General features: G+C 48.4%; 1 protein-coding gene across 2 annotated transcripts; it reads right to left on the bottom strand.

The window, feature by feature from the left end:
• Window positions 1-8,057: 8,057 nt before the first annotated feature.
• LOC125915742 (cytochrome P450 2B11-like) lies at window positions 8,058-23,272 on the bottom strand. Of its 2 annotated transcripts, none has more exons than XM_049621723.1 (9): window positions 23,004-23,272; window positions 19,510-19,672; window positions 19,214-19,363; window positions 17,422-17,582; window positions 15,448-15,630; window positions 15,007-15,148; window positions 13,268-13,455; window positions 12,927-13,068; window positions 8,058-9,358 (listed from the first exon to the last, which is right to left on the bottom strand). In XM_049621723.1, exons 1-9 carry the CDS (start codon window positions 23,172-23,174, stop codon window positions 9,168-9,170), a joined length of 1,491 nt encoding a protein of 496 aa, XP_049477680.1. In that variant the 5' UTR covers window positions 23,175-23,272; the 3' UTR covers window positions 8,058-9,167. The 2 variants fall into 2 exon arrangements, with proteins under 2 accessions (XP_049477680.1, XP_049477678.1); XM_049621721.1 differs by having other exon boundaries at window positions 15,454-15,630; window positions 23,004-23,223.
• Between the last annotated feature and the right edge of the window lie 1,593 nt (window positions 23,273-24,865).

The following is a 24,865-nucleotide window of genomic DNA, read 5'->3' as shown; positions in this document are numbered from 1 at the left end:
AAGAGTCCAACTTCAGCTCAGGTCATGATCTCGCAGTTTGTGGGTTCGAGCCCCACATCAGGCTCTGTGCTGACAGCTCAGAGCCTGGAGCCTGCTTTGGATTTTGTGTCTCCCTCTCTCTCTGCCCCTTCCCAACTTGCACTGTGTGTCTCTCTCTCTCAAAAATAAACAACCGTTAAAATTTTTTAAAAAAATTAAGCTTGGAAGAACAAAATGTGTTACAGGAACCATATAACTATCTGAGAAAAAAGAGGAATGGAGGGGGACTAGCCCTTGTAAAATATTAAAAGATATTATATGGGTATAATAATTCAACTAGTATTGTAGCGCTAGAAAAGACAGATCAGTGAATCAGTGTCAATATGAGTCTGTATAAATAAGCACAGAATAGACATAAGGAGATTTAAAATTTTAGCATATGATCAATTCCAAGTCAGTGGCTAAAAGTTGAACTGTTTGATAAGTGAATCAAAGCACTTGTACAACCACAAGAGTTAATATCCCTTATATTTTTATGCCCTAAGTCCTTCCTGGGCCTCATTCTAGTCTGGGGCTTGGATTTTAACTGGCTCATAAGAAGTAAATCAACTAATTTTCCTCTTTTCCCTTCCCTACTGTTCTCTTTTTCATCTTACCTTTCTTTTATATACCTATTTATCTATCTATCCATCCATCCATCACCTACCATTGTGTGTGTGCATGTATTTCATAAAAAATTTGGATTATCTATCTATCTATCTATCTATCTTCTATCTATCTATCTTCTATCTATCATCTATCTATCATCTATCTATCTATCCATCCATCCATCCAACCATCCATCACCTACCTTTGTGTGTGTGCATGTATTTCATAAAAAATGTGGAAGGACATCCTCTGTAATATTAACACATCTGGTTTTTTAGAGCTCCTCTCTACTTGCTAGATGGGATTCTTCCCAACTCATAAATCAGTTAATAAAGCCACTTAGACTTTTTTTAAGCCTGATTTTGGTAGTGAATTACAGATGATTTTCACTTTCAATTTTATTGCTTCCATGTTGGATACAAATTAGAAAAAATAATAAAGTTATTTTTATTTTGAAAGAAAAGCTCAAATGCCTTTCTCAGTTCCTGGTACATAGCAGGTCCTCAATAATGGATCATTCATGTGTCTGCTCTTTGTCTGTACATGTGTGAGCATGTGTGTGTGTTTGTCTTTCACCTAATCTCCATCATTAGTTTAGTCTCTATCTTCCCCATTGTGCTCCCTCCTTTTCCTTCCCTCTCACACTGCCTCTGTCCTTGGATATTTCTTGCTTTCTCTTTCCTTCAGAATCCTCATCGTTTTCAAAAATGTTCACCCGGTGTTTGGAGCTGGACAAAGGTAGAAAGTCACACAAGGGAGAGGTGGAGAGCAGGTGGGGATGGGCCCAACTTACCTAGGGAGAATGGAACAAAGGTTTCTTGCTTCTTGAAGTTGCCCTCTGCATCCAGGAGGTGGCCAGGGTGGAAGGCTTCTGGCTTCTCAAAGTGGAATGGATGATGGAGGACAGAGTTCAAGATGGGATACAGGGTTGTGCCCTAAGAGGGTGTCAAAGTCAAGAGGACCCAAGTGGGTATCAACAAGGAGTGGCTGACTCACTTATGGTACATCCACAGTTGATAATAAGCCTCATCCACTCATGGCTCTACAGTTAGTGGTTGATCTATCGAAATAACGTTGCCCTATTTGGCTAATAGTTGTGTCCCGATCCCTCTAGCTATCCTCGAAGACTACCCTCTTCCCCAAATCTCTTTGGACTTCTCTATAACCCATCAACTAAAAGATTCACATCTGGATCACCAGAAGCCTCCAAAGACCCAACTCAAATACAAGAGGCAGGATCTACAGACATACCTTGGAAATATTGCAGGAAGGTGTATGCAGTATGTATTCATATAAACTTAAAGAAATCGTGGAAAGAGAAACATCAAATTTTGAATGTCTTCTCATGAAGGAGGAAAGTAGGAGAGATGACAAAATAGCTTGTAAAAAAAGACAGCTCTATTGTACAACATATTTCAAGAGGTATTTTTTCAGTCTTCCTGACATCTAATACAGTAAAAAAAAAAAAAAAAGCACAGAAGAGAGAGGACATTTCTACATTTCTAAAATCTCCCTTCTTCCCACAGAAATCTGGAAATAAAAATTCTCGTTATAGTCCAACAACCAGAGACATGAATCATAAGACTGCATCAGGATTATCAGGATCCTGCCTGTCTCAGATGGTATCTCCAGAAGTGAGTGTCCTTGATGACAGAGCGGGGGATGCCAAGGGGCATGACGTCACCGAATCTCTGAATTTTGCAGATGACAGCATCTGTATAAGGTATTTTTGCCAAATCTTCCAGGGCTAGAAGCGGTGTGAGTCAATCACTCTGTCAATCTCCACCGGACTTTCTCTAAAAATGATGAGAGTGGTAGGGTGGGTAATATCAATGAATGACCTTAATAGTGGGTTCAACCAAGTCACCCAAAACATGACCTACAGACTGTGGGGGGAGGGTCTTGTGAACTTTTCTTAAGGTGTTATGTTATTGTTCCTTCTCAATGAAAGCATGGAGAAAGAAAGTCAATGGCCTTGTTGTAGGGAAATCTTGTCTGATGTTTCCACTCTAGTTATGAGTGGGGATCACGTGGGTAATGATGGGTGGGTGGAAATTCATTCAAACTTTGGCCACTTTTTTTTTTTTAACTAAAGATGGATTATGGCTGAAACTGGTGTCATATCCTTTTGTCCCAGTGATTTGCTATGTGATTTTTAGATAAGCCACTTCCCCACTCTGACCTTGAAATTGATTACCTGTGAAATAGGGGAATTTGATTAGATGAGAATTTCTCCAAGTCTGATCTGCAGACCACCAACATGAGAAACAATTGAGGGGCTTTTTAATTAGTAAATCAGCAAGCTGCTCCAAAGAATCAAGTTCTTTGTCAAGTTCAAAGTGTCAATCTCAAAGCGTTGTGTCAAGAGCCATGTGCTTTAAGGGGGCACCTGGGTGGTTCAGTCCATTGGGCGGCAGACTACAGCTCAGATCACAATCTCTCAGTCTGTGGGTTCAAGCCCCGCTTCGGGCTCTGTCCTGAGAGCTCAGAGCCTGGAGTCTGCTTCCAATTCTGTGCCTCACTCTCTCTCTGCCCCTTCCCTGCTTGCCCTCTGTCTCTCTCTGTCTCTCTCAAAAATAACAAACAAAAAAAAAATGTTTTTTAAGAAGTTTAAAAAAAAAGAGCCATGTGCTGTTTTAGACTGCAAATGCTTTGTCAATAGTACTCTTTGTGACTGGGGCAAGCTTCATTAACCAGAAAGCATTTTACAACCACCTTACGTATTTCATAAGTACGAAAGTACCTTTCAAACCATGGGTTGCTTAATTGAATGAAAAATATTTTGTAAACTAAATTATGCTGTCAACTTCAAAGTGCCTTGTTAGCAACAAAGCTTTATCATAAGTTACCAAACTTCACAGGGGTGAATCTTATTTTTTGGACTGACCAGGCTAGAAGTTGTATGTCTTACCCATCACGTGACCACCTTCCAGCATGGCTGCAAGACCCTCCACCCTTTCTGGCCCTCAACCACCATAAGCCCAGCTCACCTAAAACATCGGGGTTCTTAAGAAGGAGTAGAATCCCAAACTAGAGAGTGGTGCTGGAGCTCTCTGTGCCAGCAAACAACAGTAAGACCGCTGTGTAGACGAGATTCTTACAGTGGAACTCACTCTCAGGATTCAGGAAATCCTGGGGAATAGCAAAGGACATTACTTAACATCTCCCCTTGCAAAGATACCCAGCTTCTGGGTCTTCTTTTCTTCTCACCCACTCCCCTGTTACTCTGTGCCAGTTTTTCTATTTTTCTTATTTCCTTTTCTCTCTATCCGAGGTCAACAATGTAGCAAAAAGTGTGGGCTTTGGAACCAAACTGCCTAGGTTCAAACTCAATCCCTACCATTCCCTGGTTGGGTGTCTTTGGATAAGGAACTTAACCTATCATGTAGTTCATCATCTGGGGTTATTTTGATACTAGGTATGTAAGTACTCAATATATGTTAGGGATTGATATTTTTTGGTTTTCATCTTTTCTGTCTCTGGGTGTCTTTGCTTTCCTTGCAGCTGCCCATCCAGGAGTGATATTGAAGATGTTTAACAACCAGTATGACACTTGCCAAACCAATCAGAATATACGTGGGCCCCTGACCAATCAGAACAGACATGGACCTCCGACCAATCAGAACAGACAGGGGCTTCCGACCAATCAGAAAAAACATGGACCCCTGACCAATCAGAATATACATGGGTGTCTGGCCAATGGAGCAGACACGGGCCTCAAACCAATTAGAACAGACAGGGGGGTCTGGCCAATCAGAACAGACATGAACCTCCGACCAATCAGAACAGACAGGGGCTTCCGACCAATCAGAATGGGAGAAGGTGGAGAAGGGTCTTGAAGACGCCCTGCAGGGGCAGTTGCTATCTCATAACAGGAATTTCAGGAGAGCCTAGGGAAGCTGAGGAGGGAATAGGGGGTGCGAAGGGGGATGGACTAGTGGCTTTCTTACCAACACATAGGAAGTAGTTCAGCATTTGAACAATGCATACATCATATCCAAACATATTAGCTCAATGGCAGTAATGTGCCCATCACCCTCTTTCCCACCTGCCCCCCATCCAGCTCGCCCTTGCCTTGTCCATGTGGACCAGGAAGGAATTAATGAAGTCCTGCGGGGCCCTGGGGTCCAGCCTCTTGATGTTCTCAAGGACAAAATGTTCCATTTCTTGAATTTTGTTGTACACTCGAGTGTGGGTACCAGGAAAGTGTTTCAGGATGCCGGAAAGGAGTTCACACATCTCCAGGGAAGAAGCAAGGAGTTCCAAGAATCTGTTCTCTCTAGGCTGGTGCTACAAGGGTTGAGGCTGTACCTGCACAGCACAGCAATATCCGACAGGCTTAATTCATCCCGTAGACTTCAGGAATGTGCCTCCCAGTTGAGCACTCACACAAATACTCTCAGTGGCACGTGAACAAGTGCGTTGTTACCTCTGCTGGGATTTCTCTCACAGGCCACCCTCTCCTGAGGCCTGATTCCTACCTCCAGTTGGACTCATTGCCTCACTTAGAAGGGTGTAGAGGGTAAGTGTGTGCACAGAAAACCGATCTCGATGCCTTCTTGCCTCAGTGTTAGGAGAAAAAGCATCTTATTCCTTCCCAAGTTCCACCCACCCCAATTCCTGGCCCACCATGGAAACTTTGGCCTCACCTGGTTGTAGAAAGAGCTGGCAAAAGTGGAGAGATCATTCATTCAGTGTAGCAGCCTTAAGATTCTGAGGTCCTGGTACTTAAAGTACTGGCCAAAGATGATGGTACAGATGATGTTGGCCATGGTGGAGTGAAAGAGGAAAGTGGGATCCAGATAGGTCACAGGGTGATGGGGGTGGGCGGTGGGTGGAGGACTGCATTGTCCTTCTGGAAGGCTCTGACCTGGCTGGTGCCTTCTTAGCTTGGTTGGTTTCTTTCTCTTTCTCTGGGCCAGCCTGGCTTTCACTATGTCTCTTATCACACATCTTTCTGGGCATTTTGCACTTTGTGTCTCATGGTTTTCTTGGGTTCTGTCTTGGTGTGACCTTCTTGGTGCACCTGTGTCTTTGTCTGGTCTTGTGTTTGAGTCTTTGTTTGAGAATCAGCCCCTTCTACTCTGTTCTCTCTCTTTCTGTGTCCCGTCTGTCTTTGTGGCCCTGTCCTTGGCCTCACTGTCAGTCTTTGTTTCCCCTGACTCTATTTCTCTCCTTACCTTTTTCTAAGTCTTTTCCTTATAGTTTCTACTTCTGGATTGATCTTTGTCGGTATCCTGGGTTTTTCCTCTGTCTTGCTTTCTCTGTCTGCTTTCTCCACCTCTCTGTCTCCTTCCCTGTTTTCCTCATTATTTTTCTCTTTTTCTGTCTCCTTCTCCCTTTCCCTGAACTTGTCTCTGCATCTCTCTGTCTCTGGATCTCTCTGTCCCACCCTCTGCCTGCCCCTCCAACTCCTGAGCAGTCCCCAGGGCTCACCCTGGGATTTCCTCAGTTCTTCCACCAGACACTGAGCCTCATCCTGGATTCGTTTCTCAATGCTCTGCTTCCCTATCCCAAAGTCCCTCATGGTGACCTGAGAGATTTGTTGAAGGACCTTCTAAGACTTTCCATTAGCGAAGATCATACCTGATTGGTGGGTCATGGATGGAAGATTGGGAGGACACGTGGGATGTCCCCTCCTCTTTTCCCCAAACCCACCCCTATGCCCCACTCACCTCTTCCCCTGAGGATGGGATCAATGACGGCGATGTGCCCTCAGCCAGGGAAAGCTTAGCCTGACCCACCAGGGCCTCCCTCACTGCCTTGTACCCACACAGGTTGATGACTGGCCGTGGTCCCAGGTAGATGGTGAGGGCATCCAGTACTTCACCCGCAGCTGTGGGGGCAGGAGGCAGATCTCACTCTCTCACTCCAGAGAAGAGTGAGGAAAGAGTCTCCACCCTCACACCTGGATCACATGTTCCAGCCTAACCTAACCACCACTACTCCCTCCCCACTGCATCCTTATCAGGGAAGCATGGACACTGAATGCTGTGGCGTACTCCAAGCCTCGCTCATGTGCCCTTGCCCCAAATGTCCTCCTCTTTCAGCTTTTACAAGAACTCTGCCAGGTTTGAATTTTAAAAATTACAGAGAATCCTCACACATAAGCTCTAGTACCTCTCCCTTCCCACCCCAGCAGAACCAGAGCTCAAAGCCTCATGTCTATCAGAATTTTCTCTCTCTGGTTTACCTTCCCTGCATTCCTTCTTATAAGAATTCCAGAAGCTTCTCTCATGGGCCCGATCCCAGCTGGGAGAAGTCAGTCCCCAAGCTGGCCTGCGAAGTCCCCCCACAGTTTGACCCTCAAGTGCCTTCGTGCCCTTGAGCTGTCTCCTGTCCACCCACCTCCTGCATTCCACCCGCTTTCCCCATCCCATCTCACTGCCTGTAAGGACTTGAGAAAGCCCTTGGGGTTTATTTGCAAAAAGTTCCCCAGGAAGGGCAGAGGCCACAGTCCCAGAGGGACTTGACTCCGAGAAGCCGGGCGACCCCAGAGCAGCAAGGGGCTGTGACTGCCATGGTCCCGCCTATGTCTTCCTTCCATCCTGCTGTCCCTCTTAAAAGGTAGGCTGCTCTGTTGTGTGTCACCTTCTCTTTTCTGTGATCGTCGGGGCAGATGTGCCAAAAATCTACTTTAGCACAGCTCTTGGTAACTCCCCAGTGGCATCAGGGAACCCAAAGATGGCAGGTGCTGCAGAGGCCAGGAAGTTTAGCCTCTCTATTGGATCCCCAAACTGGCTTCCCATTGGCCCCTGGCTGGCCGGAGGTATCTTAGCAGGCAATGCCCTTGAACCTGGGGTACCTTCTTGAGGGAAGGGCGGTGGTGCCAGCTGGCAGAGCCTGGTGTAGGATGGTCTACTGCAAGGGTGGCTCTTGGCTGATTTTCTTAGAGGGTGGCATTGCATCATGAGGGATTGGAAATCGCTAGAAGACCGAACTGAGGCATCCTGAGATCGCTGGAAAGAAGGATTTGCTATGGGCCTCAGAAGAGAATGAGAAATGAAGAAAAAGATAAGGTCTGATGGGGGAAACCTAGCTCCATGTTGGGCGGGTTTGAGGCTGACTGATGAACCATTCATTCATTCATTCATTCCTTAGCAAATATTTGCCTTCTTGGGCCTGGTTGTGAGGCGAAGAAGTTCTCATCTTCTAGAAGGATCCCTAGTGACCTGACAATAAGTGGGTCTCATGTAAGATGGCATGGATCACCATCTTCCCAGGGGATGTCAGGATTTGGATGTTTGTTTCAGTCTCAGGGGATTTGAAGGGGAATACCAGGGAATCCAAGGCACCAGGGGAGAATCATGCAGCTGAAGGGGCTGAGGAGGCCCTTGCATAGAGGGACGGAAGTAGGGAAATTCAGTAAGAATGGGGATGGCAGTGTACAAGCAATGGTCTATAATGTGGATGAACCCCAAAATATTATGCCAAGTGAAAGAAGCCGGACACAAAAGAGCACGTATTGTATGATTCCATTTGCATGAATCACACGGAATAGGCAAATACATAAAGACCAAAAGCAGATTGGTGGTTGCCAGGAGCTGAGGGGGAGGGGGAATGGGGAGTGACTGCTAGTGGGTACGGAGTTTTCTTCTTGGGTGATGAAAATGTTTGGAACTAGATAGTGGTGGTGGTTACACAACATTGTGAATGAGCCAATGCCACCAAATCATGCACTTTAAAACACTTAGTTCTGGAGTGCCTGGGTGGCTCAGTTGGTTAAGCACCTGACTTTCACTCAGGTCATGCATGACCTCGAGGTCTGTGAGTTCCAGCCCCCTTCAGGTTCTGTCTCCCCCTCTCTCTGCTCCTCCCCCACTTGCATTCTCTCTCTCTCTCTCTCTCCCTCCCTCTCTAAGTAAATTTTTAAAAAGGGAAAACACTTAGTTTTATGTTATATGAATTTCACAGTAATTTGAAAATATATTGGAGGGGGGGTATGACTAGGTGAAGAATTTGAGGTGGAGAGCCAGGGAGAGAGTGTGAACCTTGCTCCCCCACTGCGAGCCATATGATAGGACTTCAGACAACTGATGCCATTGTCTAGCCTTTGTTTACTCATGTGTAAAATGGGCATGATCATTGTATCCGCCCCATGGGACTACTGGAAGGAGGATTCCAGGGAGGTCACGTATGCACAGATCATGGAGCGCAAACATTTGCTAAATGGAGACTGTGGTTGTTCTGAGGAAGGGAGAAGTCCCTGGGGGAAGCTGTGGCCTGGGAGGCACAAATGCAAAGAGCATCTGAGTCAAGTCTCCCGTCTTAGCCCCCAGCTTCTATATATACACCACACTGGGAACTCTGTTAACAAAGGAAAGGAAAACACTTCCATGAGTCTATGCAAGAGCTGCAGAGTGATGGTCTGAGATGAGGCTGCAGAAAGGACTCTCCCACAGAGGCAGCAACCGAGGAGGGGGGAGACACTGGCTTGTGGTGGGTCTCTCAGCAGCAGGAAGACCCAGGGCCAGTCAAGGAACTGGCTTCTGCAGAGCTGGGAATACTTCCTGATCCTGGGATCCTTTGAGGCCCTTCTCTCAGTCCCCTCTGCGGGACCGAAAGCTGATCTGGTATACTGGGGGCACTCTTCCTATGCCACTCTCCTGGGGTGTGAGGTCGATGTCCTCGGGGGCCACAGGGCTGGCCACAGAGAAGTTCTGGAGGATGGTGGTGAAGAAGAGGAATAATTCCATGTGGGCGATGCCTTCACCAAGACAAATGCGCTTCCCTGTGAACACAGAAGATCACCAGTGTGGGCACAGAGCCGATGCACATCCCTTGCCCGGTCACATCCCAAAGCCCAGACATCTGTGTCCATCACCAACAGATTTGTATGGGACTGGCCTTCAACCTGCAATCCAGGGTGGTGTTTTAGGGGGTCCCGAGCCCTTTGAAACCAGGGGCTAACGTTTGGGTGGAGGTGCCTTGCACGTTTTTCCAGGAGAGTTTGTAGCTTCTGTGAGATTTCCAGAGGCTTCAGTGGCCACTTGGAGAACAAACACTCACTTCAGGTTAGATGTGTGTGTGTGTGTGTGTGTGTGTGTGTGTGTCTGCCTCCACATGTGCATGTGTGTGCGCATTTCTGACAACATTTTTAATGTCCTTCATCTCTAATATGAGGAGGATGGTACTTATTTCAAAGGACTATTATGAAGGTAAAGAAATTAATATTTGTACAAATTCTCAGACTAGCACCTGGCCTGTACTAAGGATACTATAGGTGTAGATATTGTTTGTGTTTGTTTCTGGGTGTGTGTGGTAAGAAGTGTGTGTGGGGTGGGGGGGGGAGTGTGTGTCTGGTGGGGAGTGTGTGTGCCTGTGGTGGGGAATGTATGTGTGGTGGGCAGTTTGTGTGGGAGGGAGTGTAGGGGGTGTGGGGGGGTAGTGCGGGTGTGTGTGGGGAGGAAGTGGGGGGAATGTGGAGGGCAGTTGTGTGGGGAGCGTGTGGTGTGAGAGCTGGTCAGGGGTGTGGGGAGGGGTGGGGGCAGAGAGTGTGTTGGCCCGGAGTGGGTAAGGGGGAATGGGAAGGGAATATGGGGGGGGGGACTGTGGGGGGAGTACGGGGGGCAGTGTGAAGAGGAGTTGTGTGGGGAGTGGGGGAGGGCCAGGGTGTGAGGAGGGGTGGGGGTGGGCAGTGTGTTGGGGGGAGTGTGTAAGGAGGAAAGGGAGGGGTAGGAGGTATGTGTGGGGGTGTGTGGGAGGATTGTGTGGTGGGAATGTAGAGGGGAGTTGTGTGGGGAGTGTATGTGGGGGGAGAGTGTGAGGAGGATTGGGGGGCAGGGAGCACATGGGGGGAGTGTGTGCGGTTGGGAGCATGAGGGTGTATCTGGCACTGTGTGTGTTTGTCTATATCTGGGTTGTCATTTTATCTCAGTCCGAGAGCCACGGGCTTCAAAAGTTTGGGGGAAAAACCAAACTACACTTAAAATTGTGAATGGAGCGGGGCACCTGGGTGGCTCCCTTGGTTAAGTGTCTGACTCTTGATTTTGGCTCCCAGGTCTTGATCTCTGCATGAATAGTACGGAGCCTGCTTTGGATTTTCTCTCTCCCTCTCTCTCGGCCCCTACCCTGCTCAGGAGCCCATGCTCACGTGCTATTAAAATAAATAAATGAATAAAAAGAAGTGTGAATGGGTCTGCTTCCTTGGATTCTCAGAGGTGTGAGAGCCTCCAGTAGGTTATGAAGCACGGGCTTGAAGAGAAATAAGCACAAAGGGAGTAGGAACCCCAGGAAGAGGCACCGAAAGCCTCCTTTACCTCAGTGGCTCTTTCTTTTTTAATGTTTACTTATTTTTGAGAGAGCTCTCTCAAAACACAGAGTGGGAGCAGGGGGGTGGGGCAGAGAGAGAGGGAGACAGAATCTGAAGCAGGCTCTCGGCTCTGAGCACAGAGCCTGACCCAGGGCTCGAACTCACCAAGGATGGATCATGACCTGAGCTAAAGCCCCACATTTAACTGATTGAGCCACCCAGGCACCCCACCTCAATGGCTCTTGATCTGCAAGCCGACCACCATGGCAAGGCCATTCAGATATTTCCTAGACCAGTCAAGGTGTCAGACATTATGCCTACGTGGACATCTCTGGGGGAAATGTCTGTATCTTTTTGGCACATCACAAGTTAGGTAACATGGACTTAGAGATACTCAGAGCAGGGCTCTAGACTGGTTCTCCTGTGACTGGTTCTGTGACCCAGTTCTTTCCAGAACAGCCTGACTCCTACTGTCTCCCTCCCATCCTCTCTTCCAATCCCAATCCCTGGGACTGTCCACTGGGACACCCTTCACTATCCCGTTGCCCTAACATCTTTCGGCTTGGTTTGTCGTTCTTTCCACTCTTGGCAATCTTGCATCAGTCTTTTGCTCTGATTGACCTCCCATCAGACATTGCTCCTCTGTCTCCTTCCTCTTTTGCCCACTTTCTTCAACCTTAAGCTCCCTGTCTCTGTCCATTTGGATCTGATTCCATCTGAAACTCTCTCCCTCCCCCTCTCTCTCTGTCTCCTATTCTCTCTTGTTTCCCCTTCCTCACTGTATTGTCTCATTTTGCACTCAGTCTCTGTCACTTGTCCCCTGTCATTATCTCTCTCTGTGTCTGTCTTTGTCCTTCTCTCCATTTTTCTCACTCATTCTTTCTTTGTCTCTCTCTCTCCTTCCCTCTCTACATCTCTGCCTCTCTCTCTAACCTTAGAACAGGACTAGTGAATGGGATCATGGGCCCCACCCCACCATCCCACAAGTCCCCCAACTCTCACTTAAGATGAAATGAGGGAAGCCATAGCACTGGGCAGAGCCAGGGGATCTGGGTCACTGGGGTCACTGATGGAACTCAAGACTAGGGTCTTGGTTCGGGGGTCCTCCTTTCTCCCAAAGGATGAGGATTCTGGGCACTGGGGTTTTCTCAAGACGGGGCCACATAGTGCAGAACGGGGAAAGAGACAGGTCAGAGCATGTCAAGACCCACTCCTGGCTCCCAGTACCAGCAAGATAAACCCAAACTCCCCCCAGCTTCCAAGGCCCTCCAGCTGAGATCTTCACCCTTCTCCCCTTTTAGAATCCACACTCCAGGCTCCCTGGGTTTGTTTCTCAAAAACGCGATGCTGTCTCCACCTTCGGGCTTTGACTTGCTGTTCCCTCTGCCTGGAACACTTCCTAGTGGCTGATTGATACTCACCCCTGAGGTCTTAGCTTAGAAGCCAGTGCTTCGAGGAAAGCTTTTCCTCACTGAACCACCAAGAGTAGTCCGTATTTCCTCTTTGTGTTCCCAAAGTCCCTTTCACAGAATTTATCACAGTTATGATTACTGATAATAATCATCATCACATCCATGAGCACCGACTTTGTGCCAAGCAGTTCTAAGCACATTGCAAGCATTAATTAAGTTTAATTAGGTACTATTTTGTGGTCAAATGATAAATGCCCATCTCCCCTGCTGGGCTGTAAATTTCCCAGGGCAGAGACTGTGTCTCTATGTGACTTGCCCAGTGCATCATCTTCAGCCCTCAATAGAGCACTGAGCTCAGAGTAGTGCTCACCAGCTATTTTATACCAAGGTGTATCTCTATACCAAGGCAAAGAGAGGTTAAAATACTTTCCCAAGGCCCAGCTTACTGAGATGTGCCTTTGGGATGTGGTCTTCTTAAGCCCTGTCTAGGGTTGCAGGGAAGATGAAGTGGGTTAAAGGTAAAGCAAATGGCATATAGTAGCTGCTCAATGAACCAAGATCTCTCCTGGACTGTCTCAAAGAGAGAGTGGCCTTTCACTCTGGTGTCTGGGAAAGAGAGTGCAGGCCTGGCTTACCCATGGAGAAGGGGATAAAAGCGTCATTCTTCTTCAGTGCCCCATTGGCATCCAGAAAGTGGTCAGGGTTGAAGGCATCTGGTTTTTCAAAGTAATGTGGGTCATTGAGAGCAGAGTGCAGGAGGGGATATACTTCAGTGCCCTGAGGGAGAGTCACAAGGTCAACAGATACTGCCATTCCTTTCCTCAGCCCACCCTTAAAAACAAAACAAAACAAAACAAACAGACAAACAAAAAACCAAGAGGGCCCTAGTGATAAAACCAAAAACAGGTCAAGTGCAGAGATTAAGAGAACCCAGGATGCCCACACAGGAAAATTGTGGGAGCCCAGCTGGCCTCACCTTGGGCATGAAGTACCCTCTGAAGTGAGTGTCTTTGGTGACCATGTGGGGAATGCCAATGGGGAGGAGGTCACTGAATCTCTGAATCTCATGGATGACTGCGTCAGTGTATAGCATTTTGGCTCGATCATCAAGGGATGGAAGGCGGTGTGGGCCAATCACCTGGTCAATCTCCTTGTAGACTCTCTCTGCACAGAAGAGTGGGACCAGGGAACCTCATTGTAAAGAGACATTTCAGCAGGGACACTGCTTTGTGTGGGCTAATGAGCCAGGAAAAACCTGTAATAAAGGATTAGGTCATTGACACCCCTCAGAGCAACCAGCCTGGAGGAGGGGGAGGTGAGGTGGGGGGGGGGGACAAGAATTCTCACCCTTTGAAATCTATTGAATGTTATGAATCCTCTTACCACAGGCACATGTAAACACACACACACACACACACACACACACACCACAATTTTGCACAGAATTTCACATAAGAACTCAAGGCTATAAACTTGTCAAAATTCTCCCTCTAAAAAGACTGGAGAGGAGCCTGGGTGGCTCAGTCAATTAAGCGGTTAAATGTCTGACCTCGGCTCAGGTCCTGATCTCAAGGTTCATGACTTTGAGCCCCACATTGGTCATTACAGAACCTGCTTTGGATTTTTTGTCCCCTCGGTCTCAGCTCCTCCCCCATTCACCCTCTCCCCTCTCCTCCTCTCTCAAAAATAAATAAACATTGAAATTTTTAAAAACAAAAAGAGTAGAAAATGACCTAATATTTATTGTGTGTGTATTATAGATGAGACACTGTGCTAGGTACTCAGGAATATAACCATGAAATAGATCAACAGATTAACCCACAAACACCTGGATAAATGAATACATAAGCCAGTCGACTTATGAATGGAAAGAGTGACGAATGGAAGAACATTAGTGAATGGATGTGTGTATTTGTTTACCAATCAATATATGAATTATTGGGTCATTAATTAATAAATGGCCCACAGACAAATAAGTGAACCTGATTAACCAGGAAATCAATTGCATAAATGAATGGATGACTAGATCTATAGAGCAATAAATAAATAAATAAATAAAGTAGTGAAATAACAGGTATCAAAAAGTGATGAAATAGGTATAAAAATAGATAAAATAAAATAGGTATAAAAAGGAACAAGTAGATGGAGGGACTGAATGACAGATAAATAATCAGTGATGAATTAACTGAATTAAATGCATAATAAATGGATGAAGCGTGGATTGAAAGACCGATGGAAGAATTAAGGAATGAAATCTAGTTCATAGGGCAGATGGATGCATGCATGGACAAACGAGCCAATGAATCAATGACAAGTACTTCATTCATTAATCCCTGTTTCAAAAGATCAACAATTGAATCAATTAATGCAAATAAATAATGGAAACTAGGTCCTTGAATCAATCATAGGTGAAAGAATCTGAGTATACAGGTAATAAAAACAGGTAACAAATAAAAGGATAGACAAATGGATGGATGGGTGGGCAGAGAGAGGAGTCTGCCTTTACATGATGGGAGAACACACCGACAGATTGTTCATCCATCCACCGGCGGGGCTGCCTTAGGGGCTCATTCAAAACCTGCAGCGCTCCTGGTATATATAGGAGGTGAACACTTCCTCCCTCATTCAGGAAGGATCCCAGCTGCACTTTTGCAGCTCCCAAAGGGATGAGAAGCCCCCGCCCCCTGCCTCGATCGGTGGTCCCCGCCCACCCACCTGTGATGTGAGGGTACTTGAGCATGAGCTGGAAACCATAGCGGAGCGTGCTGCTGGTGGTCTCCGTGCCGGCGAAGAAGAGGGAGAGCACCGTGCAGATGAGGTTCCGATGGTGGAATTCGCTGTTGGGGTCGGACTTCTCCTGAATCCGAGCGGTAGGGGGCGTGTCAGGGGAGCGGGGGGGGGGGGGGGGCTGTGCGGCACGCTCTTGCCTGGGGGGGCCCTCCCCTGCTGCTGGGTCTCACAGCCCCTGTACCTCTCTCCCTCTCTCCTCCCAACTTTCCCCCTTTTTCCTCTTCCCCTCAGTTTGTTCCTGAGTCTCTCCTCCCTTTCCCAATCTCCCTCCCCTCTTCCCCACTCCCTTCCCCCTTTCCCCGCCCTTCTTCTCATCGCCGCCATCTTTTCCTCCCTCCCTGCCCCCTCCTGTTCCCCTCCGCCAACCCCCACTTTGTCCATGCGGATCAGGTAGGCATCTATGAAGTCCCGAGGGGTGCTGGGGTCCAGGGTTTCACGGTGCTTCTCCACAGCGTCCTCAATGAAGGCTATGATTTCCTGCACGTTTTTGTAGATTTGCTTGTGTGTACCTGGAAAGTACTTCAAGAAGTTGTAGAAAAGCTCGAACACCTGCAGCAGAGAAGGGGCTGTGAGGTCCTCCTGGGGTGGAGCCAGGGAGTCACAGGGAGGGGAGCCCTCCTGGGGCCTGGGTAGGGCAGAATCTCATCTTGCTCTGCCTCTCTGTTTCTGTCTCTGCCTCTCACTCACTGATTCTAAGTCTCCTTTGATCTGTTGTTCTCCCAGTTTTCTCCTTCTGTCTCTTCCTCCCTCATCCTCCCGTCCTGTTTTGGTTGCTGCCACACCTCTCTCCTTGGCGCCTCTCCTTACCCATGTGTGTCTCTTCTCACTTGTCTCTCTGCAGCTACTTTTTTCTTTTAAATCATCTCTACACCCAGTGTGGAGCTCGAACTCACGACCCTGAGATCAGGAGTCGCCTGGTCTACTGACTGAGTCAGCCAGGTGGTTGGCTCTCTGTGCTTCTATTGCCTATTTCGCCCAGTGGATCTGTTTGGCTCGGACCTCTCTGACTCTTTCCACCCCTCACGTCTCCTTTGCTGCACCAAACATTGATACCGTGATGCATACACAAGATGAGCCTACTGCCTGCTTAAGACTATTTATTTTGGAACATATTTCTACTGGATTGTCTAGGATTAATGTAATACCTACCTGTTGCAAATAATTGCAAATAAAAAAAGGTGGAAACAGAGAGGGCAATGCAAAATTCTTTGTTAATTAAAAAAAAATTTTTTAAGTTTCTTTATTTCTGAGAGACACAGAGAGAGAGAGCACGCCAGCATGAGTAGGGGAGGAGCAGAGAGAGGGAGACACAGAATCCAAAGCAGGCTCCAGACTCCGAGCTGTCAGCACGGAGCCCGATGCGGGGCTCAAACACTTGAACTGAGAGATCATGACCTGAGCCAAAGCTGGACACTTAACCAATGGAGCCACCCAGGCACCCCAATCTTTCTTAATTTTTAGCGATAACCATTGATAAACTCTCTAGTCAATCTCGTTCTAGATTTTTCTCTCCCTGTGGTTGTCTGTGGGAAGAGAAAAGTGAAATCACCTGCTGCACCTGTTGCAAATATTCACTCTGGGCCCCATCCTAGCTTTTTGGATCAGACTGTCTAGCAGGAGGTCATGGGAGTTTGTGACTAACCATTAGGAACAGTCCTACACACAAATCTGACATACACTCCTGGGTACGAACCATAATGAGGCATACTGTTCTGCAGTTTAATTTTTTAAACTTAATGTACAATCGGGGTATTTCCAGATTCGTTGAGAAAGAGAAACCACACTATTTTGTTTTAAAAGAGGAGCATATTACTTTATAATCTGGGAGATATTTTTACAAAGACCAAAAGTGGGCGGGGAAATGGGGAAAATGAAGAAATGTGGTCCCTTATTTTCACGTATCCTTGAATTTCTTCAGTTGAGGAGATTTGCCAAAGACAGAGGTGAAGATTTGCAGGAATCAGGAACAGAAGAATAGAGAGCCTGACAGTCTGAGTCCTATTCTCTCCCTCTGTCTCTGCCACTCTGCCTCTCAGAGTCTCTGATCTCTGCTCTTCCTCATCCCTTTCGCCCTGTCCTTCTCTCTCCTCCTCCAAACCCTCATGTCTTGGTCTCTCTTGCTGACTCTCTGACTCTCCATCTCTGTCTCCTCATCCTAGCTCCCCATCCCTGTCTCCCATCCCTCCCGCCCTCTACTGCTCAGTGTCCCTGTCCCTCCCTGCTGTCTGTGCCCCCCTTCCAGCCCAAAGCTGCATTTCTGGGACACCAAAGCAGATCACCCCTTTCCCTGTGCCCTAGACATCCACCTCACACACCAGCCTCCCACACCAGCTCCCTGACCTGGCTGGAGAAGGAGCTGAGGAGCGTGAAGGTCTGGTAGAACAAGTCCAGCAACCGCAGGAACTTGGGATCTTTGTAGCTAAAGCGTGTTCCAAAGACAATGGTGCAGATGATGTTGGCAGTCATGGAGTGGAAAAGGAAGGTGGGGTCCTGGAAGGCTCCTAGGAGGAGGAGGCACAGGTCATGGGACACGGACTCAAACAAAGGCCTTGGGGGCACTTGACCACTGCCCCATCTCCATGTGACTGCCCTCCCTGGCTCAGTGGTGACAAAGAAGCAGGAGCAGGAACCGCTAACATTCACTAGCCCAGATAATGGGCCAGCCAGGTCCTGTTCTAAGCACTTCATGTATTATTTTACTAAATTCCCACCACAACCCTGGGGGGAAAGTGCCGTTCTGTTATTGGGTCGTCAAACTATGGAGGCTGTGTGGTGGGTCCCTCTCAGGCCTCAGCTCTGACCCTGGGGGCAGGTAGTTAAGTCCCAGGGGCAGATGGGTGCAGGGCTGGTGTTCAATCACATGTGCAAGTTGAAAAGCTCTGCTCTCCCTGTCCCTTGTCTGTCATCCCCTCCCTTCATCTCTTCTCTCCACCTCCAGGGCTCTTTGGTCTCCATGGAATCGTTCTGCACTTGACAGCCGATGTCTGTATACATCCTGACCTCCCTGGATGGGAGGGGAGCAGGGACTGTGCACCCACCCAGAAGTGTCATGGCATCAGCCTCTCTCTGCGGGTCTCACCTGTCCATCTTCTCTTGCTCCCCTGCACACCCTTTCCTGAGCTTGTCTGTCAGTCTCATTTTCTCTACCTTGGTTTCTGTCTGCCTTGGTTTCTTTTTGCTTCTCCCGGTCTCTTCCAGTCTCTCTCTTTGTCTTCATCTCTCCATCTGTGTCTCTTTTCCCTTCCCTATCTCTCTCCATCTGAGTCGCTCTTTTTCCACCTGAGTCTGTCTTCATGGTCTGCTGCCCCTAGTCCTCTATTGCTCCCTATGTCTCTGCCTCTGCCTCTCCCTCCCAGCCTGTACATTTACGTCTCAAAATCTCTTACGAAAGGACCCTGTCATCTTTATGTCTCATAAACACCCTTATATGGAGAATCCAAAAGTAAGTAGAAGTGCTTCTCTCTTTTTTTTAAGTCTATTTATTTATTTTGAGAGAGAAAGAGAGAGAATGAGTGGGGGAGAGGCAAAGAGAGAGGGGGAAAGAGAGAGAATCTGTGCTGTCAGCGCAGAGACGGACACAGGGCTCAAACTCACAAACCGTAAGATCATGACCTGAGCCGAAATCAAGAGTCAGATGCTTCACCGGCTGAGCAACCCAGGCCCCCCTCAGAAGTGCTTCTTTGACAGCCCATCCCAGCTGCCTGAGGGCAGGACGCCCCAGCTGCCCATCTTGCTCGCTGACAGCTTGTCAATAGTCCACTCAAGAAGAATAAAAACCCACTTTGGCATTTTCAAAGTGTCTATCGTTTTCCCCTTTCTCTCTTTGCCTGCTTTTATGTAAGTGTTATTTTTGCCTTTGCAGATACAATTCACCCATGGGTTGGTTTCCCTGAACCCAAGTAAATAGCGTGCTAATACATAACCAAGTTTATGTCCTTGAGTTACTCTCGACACTATACACCCCACATCTCTTCTGGCTCCCTGTGTTCCATTCCTACCCATCTCTGTCTGTCCCTCTGCTGGATGGTCTCTCAGGGTCATTCTCCATCTCTGCCTCTCTTTCTCTGCCCACAGATACACCTCAGTCTTTCTGTTGCCACACACCCAGCATACCCATTCCCCGGGGACTCACCCTGGGTTTTCCGCAGTTCCTCTACCACACACTGAGACTCCTCCTGAATCCGCTCCTCTATACTCCGCTTCCCCATCCCGAAGTTCTTCATGGTGGCCAGAGAGAATCGCCGAAGGAGCTTCCAGCGTTCCCCGTTGGCAAAGATCACACCTGCAGGTGTAGGGAAGGCATGGATTGCCAAGAGGGTTGTAAGGGGACTCTGGGCCCCTCTGCGCCCCTTATCCCCCCTTCCCAGACTCACCCTCCCCAATTTCCAACTTCCATCATTCCCCTCCAGGTGCCTTTGAGGTCCTTACCATGTCCTTGGAAGATTCGTTCTACGGTAGAGACTCTCCCGCGGCCAGAGAAGGCCTCAGCTTGGTCCACCAGGGCCTCCCGTATGGTCTCTATCCCACACAGCATGACCACAGGCCTTGGCCCCAGGTACACCGTGAAGACATCCCCGTATTTCTCTCGGAGCTGTGAAGCATATCCACGCCCAAGGTTACTGTTAGCCAATGTGCACCCATGTGGCCATCCCAGTTGTTAAACCATAAAAACACTCATGTATAGATTGGCAATTAGCTACTGAGTACCCCAAGACCCTCCACCCCAGGGTGCCTTCCCCTTCCCAGGACCCAGCAACTAAAGGATTAACCCATGACCCAGACAGAGTCTGCATGGTTGGTGCCCTAAGCAGTACAGATGGTTAAATATCTCTTACTTCTGCCTATACCCTTGAGTCGAACCAAATCTCCCCAGCATTGAAACTGAAGGGTCATCCTTCCTGTGACCCAGCGTCAACCTGCTGTCTGCCTCCTGACAATGTCCCCAGGGAACTACCCTAAACCGCTTGGTAGACATGAAGAGAAAACAACGGCTTCGGGGATGATTGTGACATAACATCAGCACAGGCATTTGCAAAACTGCTCCGTGGTATTTACTGAAGCTAAACACATGTATATTCAATGACTCATTAACTTCACTCCCAGATGCACGCCCAACCAAAATGTGTATGTAGGTTCACCAAAATACCAACAACCTGATTCGCTGAAGGATTTTTAAAAAAAATTTAATGTTTACTTGTTTTTGAGAGAGAGAGACAGAGCGTGAAGAGGGGAGGAGGAGAGAGAGAAGGAGACACAGAATCCGAAGCAGACTCCAGGCTCTGAGTGGTCGGCACAGAGCCCGATGCGGGGTTTGAACCCACAAACCGCGAGATCATGACCTGAGCCGAAGTCGGAAGCCTAACGGACTGAGCCACCCAGGCGCCCATTGAAGTTTTTCAAATAAAATTCTCAGCAACACTGATAGAGAATAAATATATGGCGATATAGTCATGCCATGGAATAATTATGCAGCAATGAAAAAGAACCCGTGCTACAGCCAAGACTTGAATGAAACTCACAGGCGTAGTGTTGAGTGAAATCAACCAGACACAAAAGTGCCATATGTCCTAACTCTATTTCTATGAAGTCAAGATAGTGAGAGGGTGGTGACTGGAAGGGGACTGGAGGGTGGTTTCTGGGGACAGGACGTGTTGTTACTTACCTATATGTCAATTACATGAGTATGTCCGCTTGAGAGAATTCGTTGAGCTGAACGTTTACGACTTGTGCACTTTTAGGGGTCATGTTAAGCCTCACTAAAAATTGACTTAAAATCATGAAAAGATTAAGTTTACTGCAAAATCTCTCCCACTGATCTCTGCAGAGCCTCCTTACTGGTGTCCCTACTGCCATTCCCATCCTCCTATAATCAGCTGGCCACCCACCTCACCCCAGTCTGAAGCCAGAGTATTCCCTATGAAAATGTAAATTAATTAATACCCCTAACTGGCTCCAAACCCTCCAATACCCCCCACTGCGCTGAGGGTAAGATCTGAGGTCTCCACCATGATCCACATCGCCCTACATGAGGTGACTACGTCACCCCTCTGCTTGTCCTCCCCCTCGCCCTTTCCCTCCCTCAGATCCAGCCTCCATGTTGTCCCCTAAACACGCCGAGCTTGCTCTCACTTCAGCGTTCTTGCACTCACACCTGCCTCTCTATGGTGCTTTGCTCCTGCGTCTTGCAGGGTGTCTGCTCACAGACACAGCGAGACTGAGCCTCTCCCCCACTATTCAACCTAAAGTAGCTCTTCCACTTTCTAAAATAGCACCTGGCTTTCTTTTAATCATAGCTCTTGTCTACCTAGTATTTCCTTATTTGCTTAACTTGTATGCCTTGTCCAAAGCCACATCGTCAATGCCTAGAATATTCCCAGGACACAGAAGGTGCCCTGTAAATGACTGTTGAATGAATGGATCAAAAGAGCTGCCATTTAATGAGCACTTACTATATACCAGGCTCTCTATGCAGTATGCCACCCAGTCCTCATTAATGTTATGAGACACACATTCTTACCACCATCTCATTTTAACAGAGGAGGAAACTGAGACTCAATGAGTAAGAGTTGACTCTGGAACACAAAATCCAAATCTGTCTGACTCTAGAAAGATCTGGGAGCATACTAAGGAATGGAGGAGGAGCGGGGCCACCTTCTCCAACCTGTCCCATCGTGACACCCCTTAGTCCATTCTCTCCCTTCCTGCTCCAAAGATGCAATAATAATGGAGGATCATGGACCCCTAAAGAATCCTGGAAGTTCCATGGAAGAACTTGAGGGGATCTGGAACTCTCAAAATTTTACGTAAAAATCTTTGTGGACATTTGGAGGGGAGAGAGCCCACAGCTTAACCAAATTCTCAAAGGATTTGTGATCCCCAAATCATTAGGTAGCTTTGGCCTAGGAGGGCATTGGAGATGAGGACACCTCTGTGCCAGACCCCAGCTTTCCCTCCATGAAGTCCCAGCTGTGTGACTGAGGACAAGTGTCTTCCCCAGGCTGAGCCTCACAGTCCATACCTGTGAGATAAGGATAGCACCTCACCTCCCCCGCAGGCGTGTGGTAAGCCAGACCTGATGAATTCCCACAGCGATACAGATAAATCCTAGCCATGTAATTCTGAGCAAGAAATCAAGTCCAGGAGTTTACAGGAAAGCATGGTGCCATTGCGATGCACTGAAGTAAAAAGTACTCGGGGCCTGTGCATACCCATCCCTCCACTTGTGGGAAAATTCTCTCTCTTAAAAGCAAAGGGATGACAAACCCAAGATTCAGGAGTGTGGTGGCCTTGGGGTATGTAAGCTGGCAGTTATGTCGGTGACCCAGTTCTTCTGTTGCCACGAGGGTGCATCAGTGTAGATTACATTATTCATAAATAAATTGATAATCACATGTAAAATCATGCCTAGAAAGCAGTGAGACAGAGTCTGGTAAACACTCCGGTGTCAGCCATTACCGCACATTTGTGACCGTTATTGGTAAGAACCTTGTGCTTCCTCCCGTCTTCCTTCTCCTCCTGGCATCCACCTGGGCCAATTGCCGCTCTCTTTTCTTGCCAGAGGAGAAACTTACAGTTGGTGACTCTGCCCCTTCTCTCTCTTCCAGGGCCGGGCAGGCGCCCAGAGACTCCATAGGCGGTGGCAGAAGAGTATGAAATTCTATACCCACGGCTTGCGCCCAGATACCTCCGTGTGCCCACCCACCCACCCACTCCGGGGCCAGTGCCCACACACTTCAACTGAGCAGGGACGCCTCTGACCATCTGACCACCAGCTACCACGCTTCACCTCCATGCACCTTCCTCGCCAACCTTCATACACCCCACCCCCGGAGCCTGAAAGGATGCCTTCACTCCTTCTGGGGAGTAATCCCCAGGTCCAGGGGCAGTGAGTCACCCTCAGACCCCATGCATCGGCATCTCACCCTCAGGAAGGATTTGAGTAAGCCTCTTCTGTCCATCTGCAGAATATTCCCCAAGAAGGCCAGAGGACGGGGGCCTGGCGGGAGGCGGCCATGGGCCTTCGGGTGGTCCCTGGCCAGCAGAAGCAGGAGTCCCGTGAGGACAGCAAGGAGGAGAACGACGCTGAGCTCCATGGCCCGGCCCAACTGTCTTTGTCCCAACTTCAGCCTTGATTGAGCTGGGCCTTTTATTCTGAGCTGGCTGCCCTACCCAGTTATGTAACTGCATTCACTCCCTGCCTCCCCTCTCATCAGGTCCAGGAGTGTGAACTTAAAAGGGTGGTATGTTTTTCAAGTATGGGAAGTCCCATTCTTCTGGCTCACACAACCCTGTACATGTTGTCAGAGACCAGGTGGTAGCGATTCCAAAGTCCACAAGAGTGCATGTGCCTGGTGCTCACAGGCTGTGTTTGTTTTGCGGCTATGGGTGAGCATGCGCGTTCGCCTTGAAGTGCTCGGGCTTGCGTACGCCCCACACCTCCTTGCGTCTGTGCCTGTGCTGGTATGACTTTATATGCAGAGCGCTGTTGTATTCACGTGAACGTGCTGGTGTGTTTCTGTGTATGCGTCTGCATGAGGTTGCGTACATGTTTTTGCCTGTGTCAGGGCTTACATGTGTGTGCATCTGGGCGCAAGTCCTCCCCCCCACCCCCCACCCCCGTGCGTGAGTCTGGGTGTGCCTGCGTGTTTGTGCGTCTCCCAGTCCCTGTCTCTGTGGGACCTTTAGGTGGCTGGTGTCTACCTCCAACCCCCTATTCCACCCCCTTCCCCTGGTGACAGCCACTGATGAGAGGATGGGAGGACAGGAGGAAGGAGAGGCACAGAAATAGGGAGACTCAGAGAGAAAGAGAGACAGAGACAGAGGCCTGGCGGGTGTGGCGTTCAGTTCCCTCCCCATCCCCAGCTCTCTGATTGCTCTGAGCAGTGCCTGGCACTTCTGTCCCCACCTCTGGCTCTGCCTTCACATTGCAGGACGTTTCTCTGACCCTCTCAGACAGTCTTGTGTGACTATCTCTCTATCCTTTGCTATCTCTGTCTTGGTGTCTCTGTTTCTGCCTTTAGATTCTGAGCTCCAGGAATGCAGGGACTGGGTGCAATTTGATTGATGTCCCTTGCGCTCATGTGTGTCTCCATCATCAGGCCCGGCCTCCAGCAGGCTCAGTCCAGATTTGTCCAGGACGTGAATGAATGTGGCCACATGCACCCGTCGTGCCCTGGGCCTGGGTTTCCACCTCACTCTGTCTCTCTCCCTCAAAAGGGAGTGGGGGAATATGAGGCAACATCATCTCTCTTACAACGTTGGCCAACCCTTTGCAGGTCGCAGGACTATAACCCCAGAGGTTGAATCATACCCTCCCGATCCAGGAGAAAAGGACTGATAGTCCCGATATCTTGAATTCAGGGGTGGAGCCTTAACTTTAGTGATCTGGGAGAGGTGCCACCATGGACTTTACTGACCCAGGTCCTGGCCCCTGCTGTGCTGTGTATCTGGCACTGAGCCATGGCCCCATTCGAGCCCCGGGTGTCACTGAAGGAAAGCCATAAAGTGCTTTACACAGAGTAACTCACTCAGTCCTCACCCTTTAAGGTAGGTACGGTTGTCATCCCCACTTTATAAATGGGGAGAGTGAGGCAGAGAGAGGTGGACAGTTTTACCGAGAGACACAACGGCAGGTTAGAGCTGCATCATTCAATATGGTAGCCACTTGCCACATGCAACTGTTAAGCACTCGAAACATGGCTAGCAGAAAATGTGAAACTTAATTTTAGTTAGAAATTGATACTCACTTCAGTGGTTAGAAAACTTACAAGTACATTTGGAGCAA

This window comes from Panthera uncia (assembly GCF_023721935.1).
Source record: "Panthera uncia isolate 11264 chromosome E2 unlocalized genomic scaffold, Puncia_PCG_1.0 HiC_scaffold_19, whole genome shotgun sequence".
Lineage (NCBI taxonomy): Eukaryota > Metazoa > Chordata > Mammalia > Carnivora > Felidae > Panthera > Panthera uncia.
This window is presented reverse-complemented; position numbering and strand designations above follow the sequence as displayed.

Coding starts and splice junctions, on each gene's coding strand:
- LOC125915742 (XM_049621723.1), bottom strand. CDS start 23,174: ATGGAGCTCAGCGTCGTTCTCCTCCTTGCTGTCCTCACGGGACTCCTG. Junction 17,583..19,213: donor GGAACTGCGGAAAACCCAGG/GTGAGTCCCCGG, acceptor TCCTCCTCCTAG/GAGCCTTCCAGGACCCCACC. Junction 13,456..15,006: donor CAAGTACCCTCACATCACAG/GTGGGTGGGCGG, acceptor TCTTCTGTGCAG/AGAGAGTCTACAAGGAGATT.